The sequence below is a fragment of the Artibeus jamaicensis genome, unplaced genomic scaffold (assembly GCF_021234435.1).
Source record: "Artibeus jamaicensis isolate MK-2021 breed Jamaican fruit bat unplaced genomic scaffold, CSHL_Jam_final contig_1410, whole genome shotgun sequence".
NCBI classification, from domain to species: domain Eukaryota; kingdom Metazoa; phylum Chordata; class Mammalia; order Chiroptera; family Phyllostomidae; genus Artibeus; species Artibeus jamaicensis.
The window spans coordinates 501127-515323 of record NW_026521281.1 but is presented as its reverse complement, the minus strand read 5'-3'; the positions used below and the strand labels follow the sequence as shown (position 1 = coordinate 515323).

The window sequence follows — 14197 nt, the reverse complement described above, 5'->3', positions numbered from 1 at the left end:
TCATAAATTCTAAAGTGCACAACTGACTTGTATACATTTTCAAAGCAATTTTTCTACATCTATGATTTGTACCTTTTCATGAGGATTATTAGAAAAGTGAGGCACAAGTTGTTGAGAATAGAGGTGGAAGGTGAAGCCGATGGTAAGACTGCTCTAGAGTCTTATATTCACTCTGTAATGCTAAATCTGTTTTGATTTCAAGACTTAATAGTTGCTTTCTTAGTATTTGTTCATTATCTTCTTGTTCCCACTAAAACATAGGCTCTACAAGATGGAGGTACTGTTTCGTTCACTGCCGTGTATATCTAGCAGTACCTGAGAAAGTATAGGTGTTTAAAATGTGTTTCAGAAAGATAAGGAAAGTGTAGTTTCTAAATCCAAAACTATATGGCTCTTTTGAGAAGGCAAAGGAGAGTTGATGTACAAGTTGTTGGACAGGGAACAACTTTTAAATAGTTCAACGAGAGAGCTAGAAGACCAAATATTCTTTTCTTTCAATTTATTTATTTCTAGAGAGGGGGAACAGAGGGAGAGAAATATCAGTGTGTGGTTGCTTCTTGTGCCTTATCCCCCACACACCCACTGGGGTCCTGGCCTATAACTCAGGCATGTGCCCTCACTGGGAATTGAACTGGTGACCCTTTGGTTTGCAGGTTGGCATTCAGTCAACTAAGTCACACCAGTCGGGACAAGACCAAATATTCTTAATCTGCATCATTTGTATCTTTTTATAAACCTCCCTGCACCCAGTGCATAGTTTATAATCATATTACAAAAAAAAAAACATATCCAAAAATTGCTTTCTCAGAATTTAATCTTAGCTTCATGACCCAGGTTGTGTCATTATGTATATCTGTTATGCTTATAGCAAAGTTATTAGAATTTATGATGCTTTCATTCTTGACACTAAATATCCATAGGTCACTGTCCCTTTTTTTCTGAATATAATTACCTGTGTGCATTGCTGTCCCTAGAAGTCCCTTTACCCAATTTCTATCTCTAGTCTATTATTGAGCAAGCTGATATTTGAGTTAATAGGTAAGATTCCAGAGTATGACATTTAAATGGTGTGGTGTAGAAAACTATTTTAAAAATCACTGATCACTTATTATAATCATTTATTATAATAAATAATCCTTTATTATAATAAATCAGTGCCTTATCAAACATTGGTAAGCATAGGAATAAACTGAAGTGCTTGTTAAAGATTTTGCTTTTGCTGGTGTGGTTCAGTGGATTGAGTGCCGGCCTGCAAATAAAAGGGTTGCCAGTTCAATTCCCAATCAGGGCACATGCCTGAGTTGTGGGCCAGGTCATCAGTAAGAGGCACATGGGAGGCAACCACACATTGATGTTTCTCTCCTTCTCTTTCTTTCTCCTTTCTCCTCTCTTAAAAATAAATAAAGTCCTTTTTAAAAACTATCTTTAAAAAAAAGATTTAGACCCCCATCTACACTGCTTATTACCATATTTTGCCATGTACAGTGCACTTTTTTGCCCAAATTTTTGAGGGAAAAATAAGGATGTGCATTATATATGGGTAGTGCTAATTCTGTATCTGTGCAATTGTTTTTAATTCTTTTATTTATCCATTAAAAGTGTTATTCTAGAAAGCAATAAAGATATCTGTGTGCAAGATAATACCCTGGAATATGATCATTGGTTTTGTTTTTAAATATAAATAAATTTAAAATTGATTAAAAAAATAAAACAAAAGATTTTTTTCCTGAAAGTTTGGGCCAAAAACGTGGGTGCATTATACACAGCGTAATACGGTAATTCATTAAGTTTGCAAGTGAAGAGGAGGAAATCTACATTTTTAACAACCAAGGCAAGTGATTCTGGTGTTCTCACAGAGAAAAAAAAATTTTTTTTAAGATTTTATTTATTTATTTTTAGAGAGAGGGGAAAGGAGGGAGAAAGAGAGAAACATCAATGTGTGGTTGCCTCTCACATGGCTTTCACTGGGGACCTGGCCTGCAACCCAGGCATGTGCAGGTCACCACTGGTGACCCTTTGGTTCACAGCCTGCACTCAGTCCACTGAGCTACACCAACCAGGGGTCCTAGAGAAAATTTACGTTCAATGAAAAACAGGTTATAAAACCATGAGTTTTTGCTTCCTGTATAAGTAGGCACATGTATGTATGTTTGTGTATAAAAAAGATTGGAAGAAAGTATTTTAAAATGTAAACAATGGTCTATCGCTAATGGAGCTTTATTATATTTTATAAGTTATAAGAAGTAATTGTGTATTTTGTACTCTTAATTAAAACTATCTTATTCAAGTCTATAAAATAAAGATGAATGCTCACTCCCTATTCACCATAAGTACTACTTTGGTATAATTTGGGATTTTTTTGGGGGGGGGTCAGTTTTTATGCATATGCAAGTACATGTTGACATAAGTATATAGATTTTTTACCGTATTTTTTCTGTAAGTATATAGTATTTAAAATGGAAAGATAAGATCATTAACATACTCAACATTTTTCATTCAATGCATCAGAACTCCCTATTTGTTTGTGGAAAGCCAACATTTTCATGTTGGGTTTCAGTCTTCTAATTCTTCTCCATTTTGATATCATTCATTTCACCTTAATGGAAAAAATTTTTTAAACAATCTTTCTTTTGGTGGTACCTTTTATTCTAACTAGTTTTTCTCATCTTTTACTTAGTTGCAGATGTGACTATGGAAAATAGTCCAGGATCATCTGCCTCTATGGAGCACCGTCTGGATGTTGAATTAAGGGCAACGAGTTCTAGCAGCAGTACTATCTGCCCCGGCCCCCGGCCTGGTATGTAGACACATAGATATACCATCTTTCACACGGAATTACTAGTGAGGAGGGTCCTTTGGGGGGAGCTTGAGTGGTTGATGGCTTCCTTATTATAACTAGGCATGTTACTTTGCCCTTCTAGTGTTTGTTTTCTCATATTAACATTTATTCCACAGCATTTTATAGCTTTCTAAAGATCATACATAGATTATTTTATCACAACAGCCATGTTGGAGGGTAGGTAATAACTAAAACAGGAACTGAAGATCAAAGAGTTAATCTTCTTTGTAATTTTTCTTTTTTACTTTGGGCTTGTAACTTTAGTGTTAGTTTTATTCAGTCCTTGGTGCTTTATTTTTTCAGTGTTTCAGCTTAGGCAAGTATTCTTTCTAACATCCAGAGATTTCACTTCACATGTCTATTAGTGTTGCTGTAGTATATATGAGTTTCATAAAAATTTGTTTTATATGCCTGCTCACTGTTGTCTAATGGTGAATCTATTGTAATCCTCTTTCTCTCATGCCAGGAGTGCAGTGTATTCCACAACGAGCAGCACTTCTCAAATCCATGTTGAATTTCCTCAAGAAGGCCATTCAAGACCCAGCTTTCTCAGATGGCATAAGACATGGTATTTGATTTTAGATACCTTCTTGAAATATGTTCGAGATTCTCAAAGATTGGTTCTTGCTTTCTGAAGCTGCTCTTGTTTTACAAGGCAGGCTTAGGAAAATCGGCCACACCATTTTGGATAGTTTTTAGTTGTTTAGTGTCACTTTCCCCAATCTTAAGGATCATTTGGAAATTTTCATAATGATTTCACTTGTTTTTTCCTTTTCCAGCTTTTGGCTCTGTACTCAATTCCAACTCTCTGTTCATATTTTATTTTTTGACTCACTGTGAAAAGGCTATTGTGTGGACAAGGAATAAATAATAGGATATGGAGAAGATAGACAAGTAGAAGCCGTTAGATGGGAATCAACACATTTTGTTTACTACAGTGTTTGCTAGATGTAATATATTGCTCCACCATTCCCACCCATCAAAATATTACTGATCATATTCTCCTTCACGTTCACCTTTGTCTTAGTGATGGATGGTTCTCTGCCTACCTCCCTGAAACACATCATCAGCAATGCAGAATACTATGGCCCATCACTTTTTCTCCTAGGTAAGTAAAGTTGATATTTTGTTATGGCAAACTGAAATAATCTGGCAGAGTTCTCTGTGTGTTTTCTATCCTTACAACTTTACTATCAACATATATTTGTCCACTGTGTCATGTGTCTTTCTAGTTGGTGATGAAATATAGAAAGGTCAGAATTTATTTTCAAATACCTATTTTTTTAAATGCCAAATATAGCTTGTGTAAGCATTGTATTGTGAATCATTTGTAATTAGTAGTAGTATTTTACATTTGGCTTTTCGTGCTGTACTTATCCTGCAAGTGTGATAAGAAATGTGGCTTTATTCTGTGGTTAGTCCTTAACCTTGGTCTGGAAAATCCAATTAGAATGACTTCCATTCTCAGAACTGAATGTCATACCTGCAAGCTGTGGTGTGGAAAATCGTTTCTTACTGTAGAAAATGCAGTTTTAGATGCTGTTGGTACTTTGTAGTCATTTGCAGTTTGATACTGGCACTACTTTCAGTATTGCTCATTTTTATTAACTGGCATTTATTCAGTGTCATACATATTCGGGGCAAATCACATAATACATTGGTTTTTAGAATTCTTCTTAAAACTGTAAAGAATTTAGTGGGAGATGTAAAAATATAGAAACTTCCTTATATCGGTAGTAGACACTTTTTAATACTTTGAAATATTTGGAGGGAGTAATTTTGATTACTACAACTTAGATACTCCTCACTGAAACAACATAAGATTTTTGTATATTAACTTTTATCCTGTGACATTGCTGAATTCACTTAGTAGTTTATAATTGTTTTGTTGCTGTCTTAAGATGTTCTGCATAGTCTTGTCATCTTCAAATAGAGTTTTGCTTCCTTACAGTCTTTTTATTTGTTTGTTGTGGTATGTTAATGAATTGGCAAAGGTTTCTGATAAGGGCTAAATGAAAGTGGTGAGAATGAGTGTCTTTGCCTTGTTGCTAATGGGGCAAAGCATTTATTTGACCATTAAGTTTGAGGTTAGCAGAAAGTTTTGAGTTGAAGGTTTTATTCCTCTTTATCATGTTCAGGAAGTATTCCTTTGCGTTATAGCAGCTCCACCTTGACAAGGACAGGCTCCCTTCCAAGGTTAGGTTCAGACGGCAGCCTTCATGGCAGTATTCCTTTGGTATGATCAAAAAAGAAAGATTCATGAAACTGTTGAAGTTGCAAATCAAAGAGGACAAAAGAGTGACTTTGGGAGAAGCCCCTGACACAGAGAGAGAAACAAGTGCACAGACCTTTTTTATAAAGGGGAAGTTTAAAAGAAACACATAAGTGCTTTTGGCTTAGGGATGGAGAGCAGGTAAGGGTAAGCCCTCTCAGGATAATGTAGGAAGTAGGAAAGGAGACTGAGAGCACTAAAAACAAGTCAGTGGAAGTCAAAAATTCCTTCTCTAGAGTCTTAATTCATTGCTGGCATTTGAATTAGTTATAGCAGCCTCACAAGTTTCTTATTTAAAAGTTAAAAGACCAAATTTGCAAAGCCAACCCAAATAATTAGGTCAGCAATGATTATTTTAGGTCCATGTATAGTAGGGTAGAGCCTTTCACCCCAGGCAAAAGGAGATGGCCCAGAAAAGAAATTAATGGAGCAGGTCTGAGAATCTCTTGGGGCACTTTAGTAATATAATTGGCTGTTTTAGTTTTTTGTTTTACTCGTTGAACTATTCTGTATATCTTTCCTGTATTATTGATCCACATGCAGCAGGAGGTCCTCTTTAAGGCACAAGTTTGACATACTAATGGCTAGTTTAATGCCAGTTGATTACCAACTGTCAGAGCAACTACATTGCTTTGTCCCTCATTAAGGGTTTTTATGGCCTGAGCTGTGTGGTTTATGTGAACCACCAAGAGTTGTGCCATTTTCTGAGTATTCTCTATGAGAGCCTCTTACAGCATTGAAAATAGCTAAATTTGTGCCCATTATACTATAGATGGTGATGAGGCCCAATATAATAGGTAAAAAGATAGCCCATTGCTCCCTTTTGTGGTAAGACTTGCTAAAGATTCCTAGTTAGATCTAGGGTGCCTTGGGTGTTAAACAGTCATAGGAAACAGGTGAGGGTGTTGGGGTTAGAAGGGAGTAGTTGATATAGTAGAGTGTATGACCTTTCTGAGCAGGAGTTGTGTGACAGAACTAATAGCCCAAAGGGCTTGGAGGGTGGAGTTTCTACTGCCCAAATTATATCAGGCCAGACATGTGAGGGCAAAATAGTCTCAAGAAGGGAGCATCATAATGAAGAATCTCATTGGAGAGGCTAGGATGAGCAAGTCAGTAGGGAAGCACCAGGTGTTTCCTGCAACAATTGCATGCAGAAACCCACCAAATAACGATTATTGTCCCACCCTTGCCATTGTGGCTCAGTTGGTTGGAGTGTCATCCTGTAATCAAAAGGTTGCAGGTTCGATTCCCAGTAGGGGCACATTCCTAGGTTATGGGTTTGGTCCTCAGTCCAGGCACATATGAAAGAAAGGCAGCCAGTCAGTGGCTTTCTTTCCCATTGATATTTCTGTCTCTCCTTTCTTCTCTGAGCAATGAAAAAATGTCATCAGATGAAGGTTTAGAAAAAAATTCTCATCCTTCCTCAATTCTACCTCTAGCTCTGCTACCAAAGTTATTTATATATGCCCAACTATATTCCTGTCCACTTTCCAGCTGCCTTTTCTTCTCTCTTGTTTCCTGTCTCAGCCCTGCCACATTTTAATTCCTTCACATCTACTTTTTCTCTGTTCCTAGTCTATCTGACACTAACACTGTCATGGATATTATGGACAAATTAACTAGCAAAGATGACAAGTAGTCATTATGAATATTGAATACCTCCAAGGAAGCAAGTTATTTGCATTAGTGGTTGCATGAGTTAGGGCACCTGGTAACATTGCTTGGAGGTTTAGTGCTCGGGTGACATTTTATTACTATTACATAAATATTGTCCATCAGGTTGAGGAAGATATGAAATGTGGGTAGTGATGGTGGGATAATGGAGAGTGAAATGTGGGACTGTCAGATGAGGGGAAACCAATTGTTGGGGCTGTGGAGTTGTGATGAGTGATGTGGCAGCAGTGATAAAGGCAGCTAATGTCTGGGAGTGTCTTCATTGAGGCTGGGCAATCAGTTGTGCTGGAATTGTCATCGAGGATGCTGGGTTGATGGGAATCCTGGCCTAGCTCCAAAACTTGGATGGAAAGTTTCACGCATTTGCAAAATAATTATAAAACTGACTGAAGATCAGTTTTTGTTTTTTGTTTTTTGTCTCCGGAGTTATAGAGTAATTTCTTGTGGGGAAACTGTAGATGGATTGAATACCCCAAACAATTGAGGTCACAGCATGGGCCAAAGGAACCCAAGGAGTTTGACATTGAGTTGGAGCCGTAAAATCCCAGACCCAAGCCATGAGCCAAATGAGGCATTGCTAGGTCAACCAGAGCCAAAATGTAACATAATATTTTCAGACCTGTGGTCTATTGGTCTTTTCAAACTGGAAGTGCCCATGCACTATTATTCCACATCCTATAGTGGCTTCCCATTCAATATCTGTGTAATAGGGAAGATCCAGAACTGCCATCCTGTTTAAGAATATTGGTACTGGGAACTAATTTAAGAACTTCCTTTTTCTTTGGAAGAACCATAAAGTTGTAAGCAGGGAACCAGGCAGGCACCAAGACCTCCATTTCATGCAAAGAGAGACCTCTAATTAGTGAACCTTTAAAACTGTCATATTGAGAAAGGACTTTGGTAGAGACCTTTCTTGTGACATACAGAATAGTCTATTTGGAAGGGTGAGGTCCCTCAATTTTCAGTGAATCTAATTTTACTATCTACTTTCAGTATAGGCGCTGCTCTATCACAGATTGCACCAGGATCAAAAAGTGGAGGTGTCTTTAAATGAGGAGGGTTTCTGTTTGGGTTTCATGTCTTCTTATATGGGAGGTGTCTCCTTTTATGGCTAGGAAAGGGAATAGAGGTTGTAGTTACACTTTGTTAGGATGTCATGGGACTTAAAAGGTTGTGAGTTCAGGGTCACTAAGAAAGTGGGCAAAAAAGACCCATGTAAGGGGATTATTGTCCATTTTGTAAGCTTAAGGGAGCATCCTTGAGTAGGCCATTGTGTCTCTATTAGGCCTGCTGTCTGCAGATGGTAAGACAAATTGAAAGTTCCAAGTGATGCCTTGTTTTTATGGCTTATGCCCAGACTGAATGAACAGTAGAATGTGTACCCTGGTCCAAGTCAGTGTTACCTGGAAGTCCAAAGAGGACTAACATTTATTTAGTGGGGCTGATAGTAGTGGTGTTGGCAGTAGCATGATAGGAAGGATAAACCAAGAGCAAACTTATGTAGCAGTTTTTATGAGGGCATAGCAGGTTGTACCAGCAGATTGGAAAAGTGGCTCAATAAAATGACTTTACCAGTTAGAGAGGGGGCCCGTTCAACCCTTTGTATGGATTCCTGTTGGTCATTATGCCAATGGCAGGGCAGGGTGCAAAGATCACATTGAGTTTGGACTAGAGCTAGAAGCATGGAGATGCCATGCCAAGCCCAAGTTTTAAAGGTCCAGAGACTGTGATGGCTGGAGGTTTCATGAACCCATTGAGCCTTGGACAGGGAGTAATATCTGAACTTACTTGAAAAGCATGAGCAAGTTAATCAGCTATGGCATAAAAATGAGCTTCCTCTGTGGTGGCCTTAGCATGAGTTGAGACATTAGAGACTTTAATTATAACATGCCAGGTCTGATCAGCAATGTATTCCCAATGTGGAAAGTTCCATAGGGCATGATCCTGAATGTGATAACTATTTTGAGCGTGTTGACCAGAAAAAAAGCAATGAATCCATTAGCTACCACCCAGGAGTCTAAAAATACAAACAACGGGGATACCTTTATTGAGGTGTCCTCCAGTACCAAAATGACTGCAGTCGACTCTTGAACTGGGTTGACTCTGAGTCCCATCCTTTATTAGGAGTGACCTGTTATGGGGTGGAAAGCAGCAACTCTCCAGCAGGCTCCATTACATGTGATCGGTGTACTGCCATCTGTAATACAGACAGACTCCCTTTCTACTGGATTTCCTAGTCAATGAAGGTATCCCTGTGCTTTTATGTTCTATTGCTGTGCCCTAAGTAGTCTTAAAAACCAAGGTCACGTGGTTAAGTGAACTACCCTAAAGACAAAAGTCTGAAGCTCTGAATTCCCATTTAAAAATAGATTGGATCTTCACAACAATTTATTTTGTCTGCTCTTCACATTTTAAAAGATGTTTCAAATATTTAATCCAGCTATTAGTTGTTTTCAGCAGAGTGATTCCTTAAGGTACTGTGCCTTTTTATCTCAAAGGAAGAACTTTATACATTGAACAGATTTTGTGATCTCTAATGTTTTTCATTTTCCTAAAGTCTTACATTTTATGTTAATGTGTTTTCATATTCTGAATTTCATATGAATTTTCTTATTCTTTTTTATAGTGTTCATATTGTTTTATTGACACCTAAACTTAAAATTTCTTACCATGTCTTCTCCCAAACTGGACAAAATAAGACCTTGACCTTGTCTTTTCTTCACTCCTTTCTCACTATTTCCTTTCTTTTCTTTTTTAGTAGTCCTAGACTTTCCCTCTTTGAGTCACTGTTTAATTTTAAAAGTACATCTTTGCATAATTCTTAAGACATTACACGTCCTTTCAGAATTTTTCTGACGTTTCTCCATTGTCTTCTAATATTGCATATTGTAGACAACAATGATGTTGAACTGTTTCTTGTTCCTTTGTTGGAAAATTTATTTTCTCTTTACCATTGGAGTTCACAGATTGCACCACGTTTTTAGTTATTATTCTTTTCAGTATTCCCTCACAGCACTTGGTTAGGCCATATTTAAAATTTGAGTATTTTTTTTTCCTTCTTCAAGAAAATGTCTTTGGTTTCCTTTTAACTTACATGCTCTCTTGCAGAAACCCTACTTTATAGCTGGTCAGAGTTATAACAATGCTGATGATATTCTTAAATTGTTGAAAAGACTTTTAAAAAAAAGATTTTATCCGTTTTCCTTTTTTTTAGTGATTTTTTTTCCCTTTTTATTGAATTTATTGGGGTGACACTGGTTAACAAAATTATACAGGGTTCAGATGCACAATTCCTCAACACATCATCTGTATATTGTGTGTTCACCATCCCAAGCCAAGGCTCCATCCATCACCATTTATCACCCCCCCATACCCTACTCTGCTTCCCTCCACTCTCCCCTGCCCCCAGCAATCACCACATTATTGTCCATGAGTTTTGTCGCTCTTCTCTTGCTCAATCTCCCCACCCACGCTGACCCAGCCCACATTTTGTCTATTTTTATCAGTCAAGTTTATGTTCATTTTCCACCCAGCAAATCACCCCCAGTTCATCTTAGATTGTTATTCCTGCTTAAGCTGACAAAAATGGCTATTTTTTGGTTTATCAATTCTCATAATTGTGTACTGATTTATATATATAGTGATACATATATTTAGTGGAATAGTATGTGGTCATTCAAATTAAATGAGTTGTAGTGACAGGAAAAGATAAGGTTATATAACCATGAATTATAAACTTATTTATGTAAAAATATACCTATAAAATCCTTTTATTATTTTATATTTTTAAATAAAATTGTATTTAAGGTGTGCAGTGTGGATCTGATCTACACAGTGAAATGATTCTACACTCAAGCTAATTAACATATCTCTTCACATAGCTACCTTAGCTACCTTTTTTAATGTGATCAGAACACCTGAAATCTAATGTATTAGCATATTTCTGGTATTTAGTAGTATATTATTTACTATACTTGTCATGCCTATACATTACTCTTAAAAAATCTTAAGGATAGTCACTAAATTCTTAACAATGATTAATCTCAGGAGCAGTAGTAGCAACTTTCATTTCATGGTATGAGCAAGCATTTCAATTGTGAATTGTGCAATTAGGATGTTTCTGGATTTGGGTTTTTTTTTTAAGCATTGCAGTTTTGCTTTTACCTGTGAACAATCAATTTCTCATATTTCTTTCTTTTTTTTAAGCTACTGAAGTGGTGACTGTGTTTGTATTTCAAGAACCATCACTGCTCTCCTCACTCCAAGACAATGGGTTGACAGATGTCATGCTGCATGCACTGCTTATCAAAGATGTGAGTCTTTTCTGCTGTTCTGTAAAGAAGATTCTGTGTATACCCCTCCCCTGAAATCTCAGTTACTTTCTGCTCTCTCCTCCCCTCCCCTCCCTTCCTTTCCCTTCCCCTCCCTCCTCCCCCCCCCTCACATATACTTGAAAAGCAGTTTTATGGCATGAAAATCTTATCTCATGTCTTCTATATGTGGTATTGAAACTAGCTGGAACCTGGTCAACATCCCTTCTATCTCTCTGTGTTATATCCCTAGCCAGAGTTTTCTTAACATCTACACCTGAACTCTTTTAGATGTCTTCAAACTCACTTTATGTTCTCTCTAGGTTCCTGCTACCCGTGAAGTCCTTGGTTCCCTCCCAAATGTATTCAGTGCACTCTGCTTGAATGCACGAGGTCTTCAGTCATTTGTACAGTGTCAGCCTTTTGAGCGTCTCTTCAAAGTTCTTCTCTCTCCGGATTACCTCCCAGCCATGCGGAGGAGGAGGAGTTCTGATCCCCTTGGTAAGTCACCAGGATTTATCTTAAAATAAATAATTGGTTTGCTATTGTGCCAAGATTTTACGTAATTAAAAGTCACCAATTGGCAAGGAAGCCCTTCCTTGACCTCACATCATTTCTCTGGCTAGGTGGGCTAAGCATAATGGGAATTATCACCATACACTGAACTGCAGATAGAAAGGAATACTTCATTCTTAGTTTCTGTTCATAATATGTCTATACTTCTCAACAGTTCACTATTAAATCTGCCATCATGGTATTGATGGGAGATGAGTGCTAGAGAGCAGCAGTAGATTTCCAGATCTACTATCTAGTCTGTAGCAAAAGAAGATATAAAGTTCTAAGGTGCTGATCTTGGTAATCTTCTAATATCCAAGTACCTAAGATGGTTACAAATGAATAGATTTCTTTCTCAGTGTACTTGAGACCAGATCATTGAAGAACAGAAAGAAGGTGGGGTTCCAGAAAGAATCGTTTTCAAAAGCGTGCTTTAAGTTTCTAGCTGCCACTACAGCTGCTTTGTAGCTGTTACCATTCTTTCCTGGGGCAGCCAGGGGGTTAATGGTTGTGCTTCTGTCTTTTCTCTCTCTTTACCCTGCAATAGTAGTTCAGATCCTGATAGAGATTGCCAGGGGAGAATGTAGCATACATGGTTATGGTAGAATATGTTTGCTAGGCTGATAACGATTCTGCGCTCCTCTCCAGTCAGTGACTTGGTTGTTTGTGGTATGTGTGAATTCATTTGAGAAAGCATAGTGTTAGGAAATTATAGCAGGCCAGCTCATTTTCTTCTTTCTTTCTTATATTGACATAGAAAAATAGCTCAAGCTCTATTTTCTTCAGTCTTTCTAACAGTTCTTTTTGTTTTGTTTTGTTTTGTTTTAAGGGGATACTGCATCCAACCTGGGGAGTGCTGTTGATGAGCTTATGAGGCATCAGCCCACCCTCAAAACAGATGCAACAACTGCGATCATTAAGGTGGGAAGTGATGAGACAGCAGTAAGGGGGGTAGAAAAAAGGCTTGGCCTATTGGAGGTCATTCGGATTCTTAGACTGTGCCTGTAAGAAGACTACATCTGCCTCATTTTCTCCATGTCCTTGGGTTGGTCCTTTGCCCATCCCCTGTTCAAAAAAGTCACTTAGTAATGCTTTCTTATACAAGGTGGGGCAAAAGTAGATTTATAGTTATAAGCATGCAAAACACAATTTATTCTCGTATTGTTATTTATTAATTGCATTGTTTTCTATGCAAACAATTGTAAACCTACTTTTGCCCCATCCTGTATAGGATATTACCATATTTTTGCCATGTATAATGTGCACTTTTTTGCCCAGTTTTTTTTGAGGGAAAAATAAGGATGCGCATTATACATGGGTATGATAACTGCATGCCATGGGTATAATAATCCCATGTATAATGCATACAAAACTATGGGTGCGCATTATACACGGCAAAAATACGGTAATGAGTTGCCAAGGCTTAGCTTTCGTTTGTCAAACCACATTACCCTTCCTAATCTTTATTTCTTGATTTTTTTTTCACATTTACTAGCCCTGCCAGTTTCCGATCAGAATCGTTGAAACTAGTATATGAGTTCTTGATGGATTAGGACGTGGAGTCAGATAAGTCAGTTATTTAACAGCCATGTGACCCTGAACAAGTAATTTAACTTCACAAACTTTCACTTCCCTAGTTTGTAAATTACATTTCAGGAATAGTGCATATAACAGGCATATAATGTTTTGGCACTTCTGTGTATAGCACACAGAAAGTGGTCCAAAAATTGTTAGTTGCCCCTCCCATTCCGTAATTACTAATAATCTTATTTCCTGTACCTTTCAGTTACTTGAAGAAATCTGTAACCTTGGGAGAGACCCTAAGTACATCTGTCAGAAGCCATCAATCCAGAAGGCAGATGGCACTGCCACTGCTCCTCCCCCAAGGTCTAATCATGCTGCAGAAGAGGCCTCTAGTGAGGATGAGGAGGAAGAGGAAGTACAGGCCATGCAGAGCTTTAATTCTTCCCAGCAGAATGAAACCGAGCCTAATCAGCAGTGAGTGTTTGCAAGATAGGTTCACTAGCCTGGTGATCTTGGGCTCTTGGGCGTGTTGTTTTCCTCTGTAAAAGTGAGGGAGTTGGATTAGATCATTATAAGGTTCTTGTGGCGCTGAGAGTCTGTAGGGTTTTTTCTTTGACCCTTGTGAGTCATTTGTGCTTTGGTATTTAATTGTATTGGTTACCTTAGTAAGCTGTTTTTATTAAAACCTGTTCATGAAATTGAATCAGAATTCAATATATCACTTTGGTGGGCTTTCCTTAGAAGTCTTATCTTTTTTTTGTTGTTGTTGATTTAGTATTCCACATCATCGACTGCTCAATTATTTCTATAAGTAAGCACATGGAACATTGCATTTTTGAAGCCTGTCTCCTAAGAAATCTTTAAGAGTTATGCGTATTTGTTGTTGGTTGGACTTAGTTTTTGTTTGATCACTGTTTGTTCCAGATAAATCTGAAGGCTTTGGGATATACTGTATGATTTAACTAGACACAATAGATTTTCTTTCTTATTTTTTATTTATTTGAGGGTTTTTGAACATACAAA

At 37.6% G+C, this 14197-nt stretch overlaps 1 protein-coding gene across 17 annotated transcripts in view; it reads left to right on the top strand.

Annotated features, from left to right (window-relative positions):
- HUWE1 (HECT, UBA and WWE domain containing E3 ubiquitin protein ligase 1) overlaps positions 1 to 14197 on the top strand; it is a 150199-nt gene that overhangs the window by 58361 nt on the left and 77641 nt on the right. For all 17 annotated transcript variants that reach the window (XM_037153689.2, XM_053667505.1, XM_037153687.2 and 14 more), the window contains 7 exons: positions 2678 to 2797; positions 3306 to 3407; positions 3867 to 3947; positions 10992 to 11098; positions 11419 to 11596; positions 12480 to 12571; positions 13437 to 13648. In XM_037153689.2, the coding sequence (XP_037009584.2) occupies positions 2678 to 2797; positions 3306 to 3407; positions 3867 to 3947; positions 10992 to 11098; positions 11419 to 11596; positions 12480 to 12571; positions 13437 to 13648 (892 nt within the window). The remainder of the gene's footprint in view (positions 1 to 2677; positions 2798 to 3305; positions 3408 to 3866; positions 3948 to 10991; positions 11099 to 11418; positions 11597 to 12479; positions 12572 to 13436; positions 13649 to 14197) is intronic.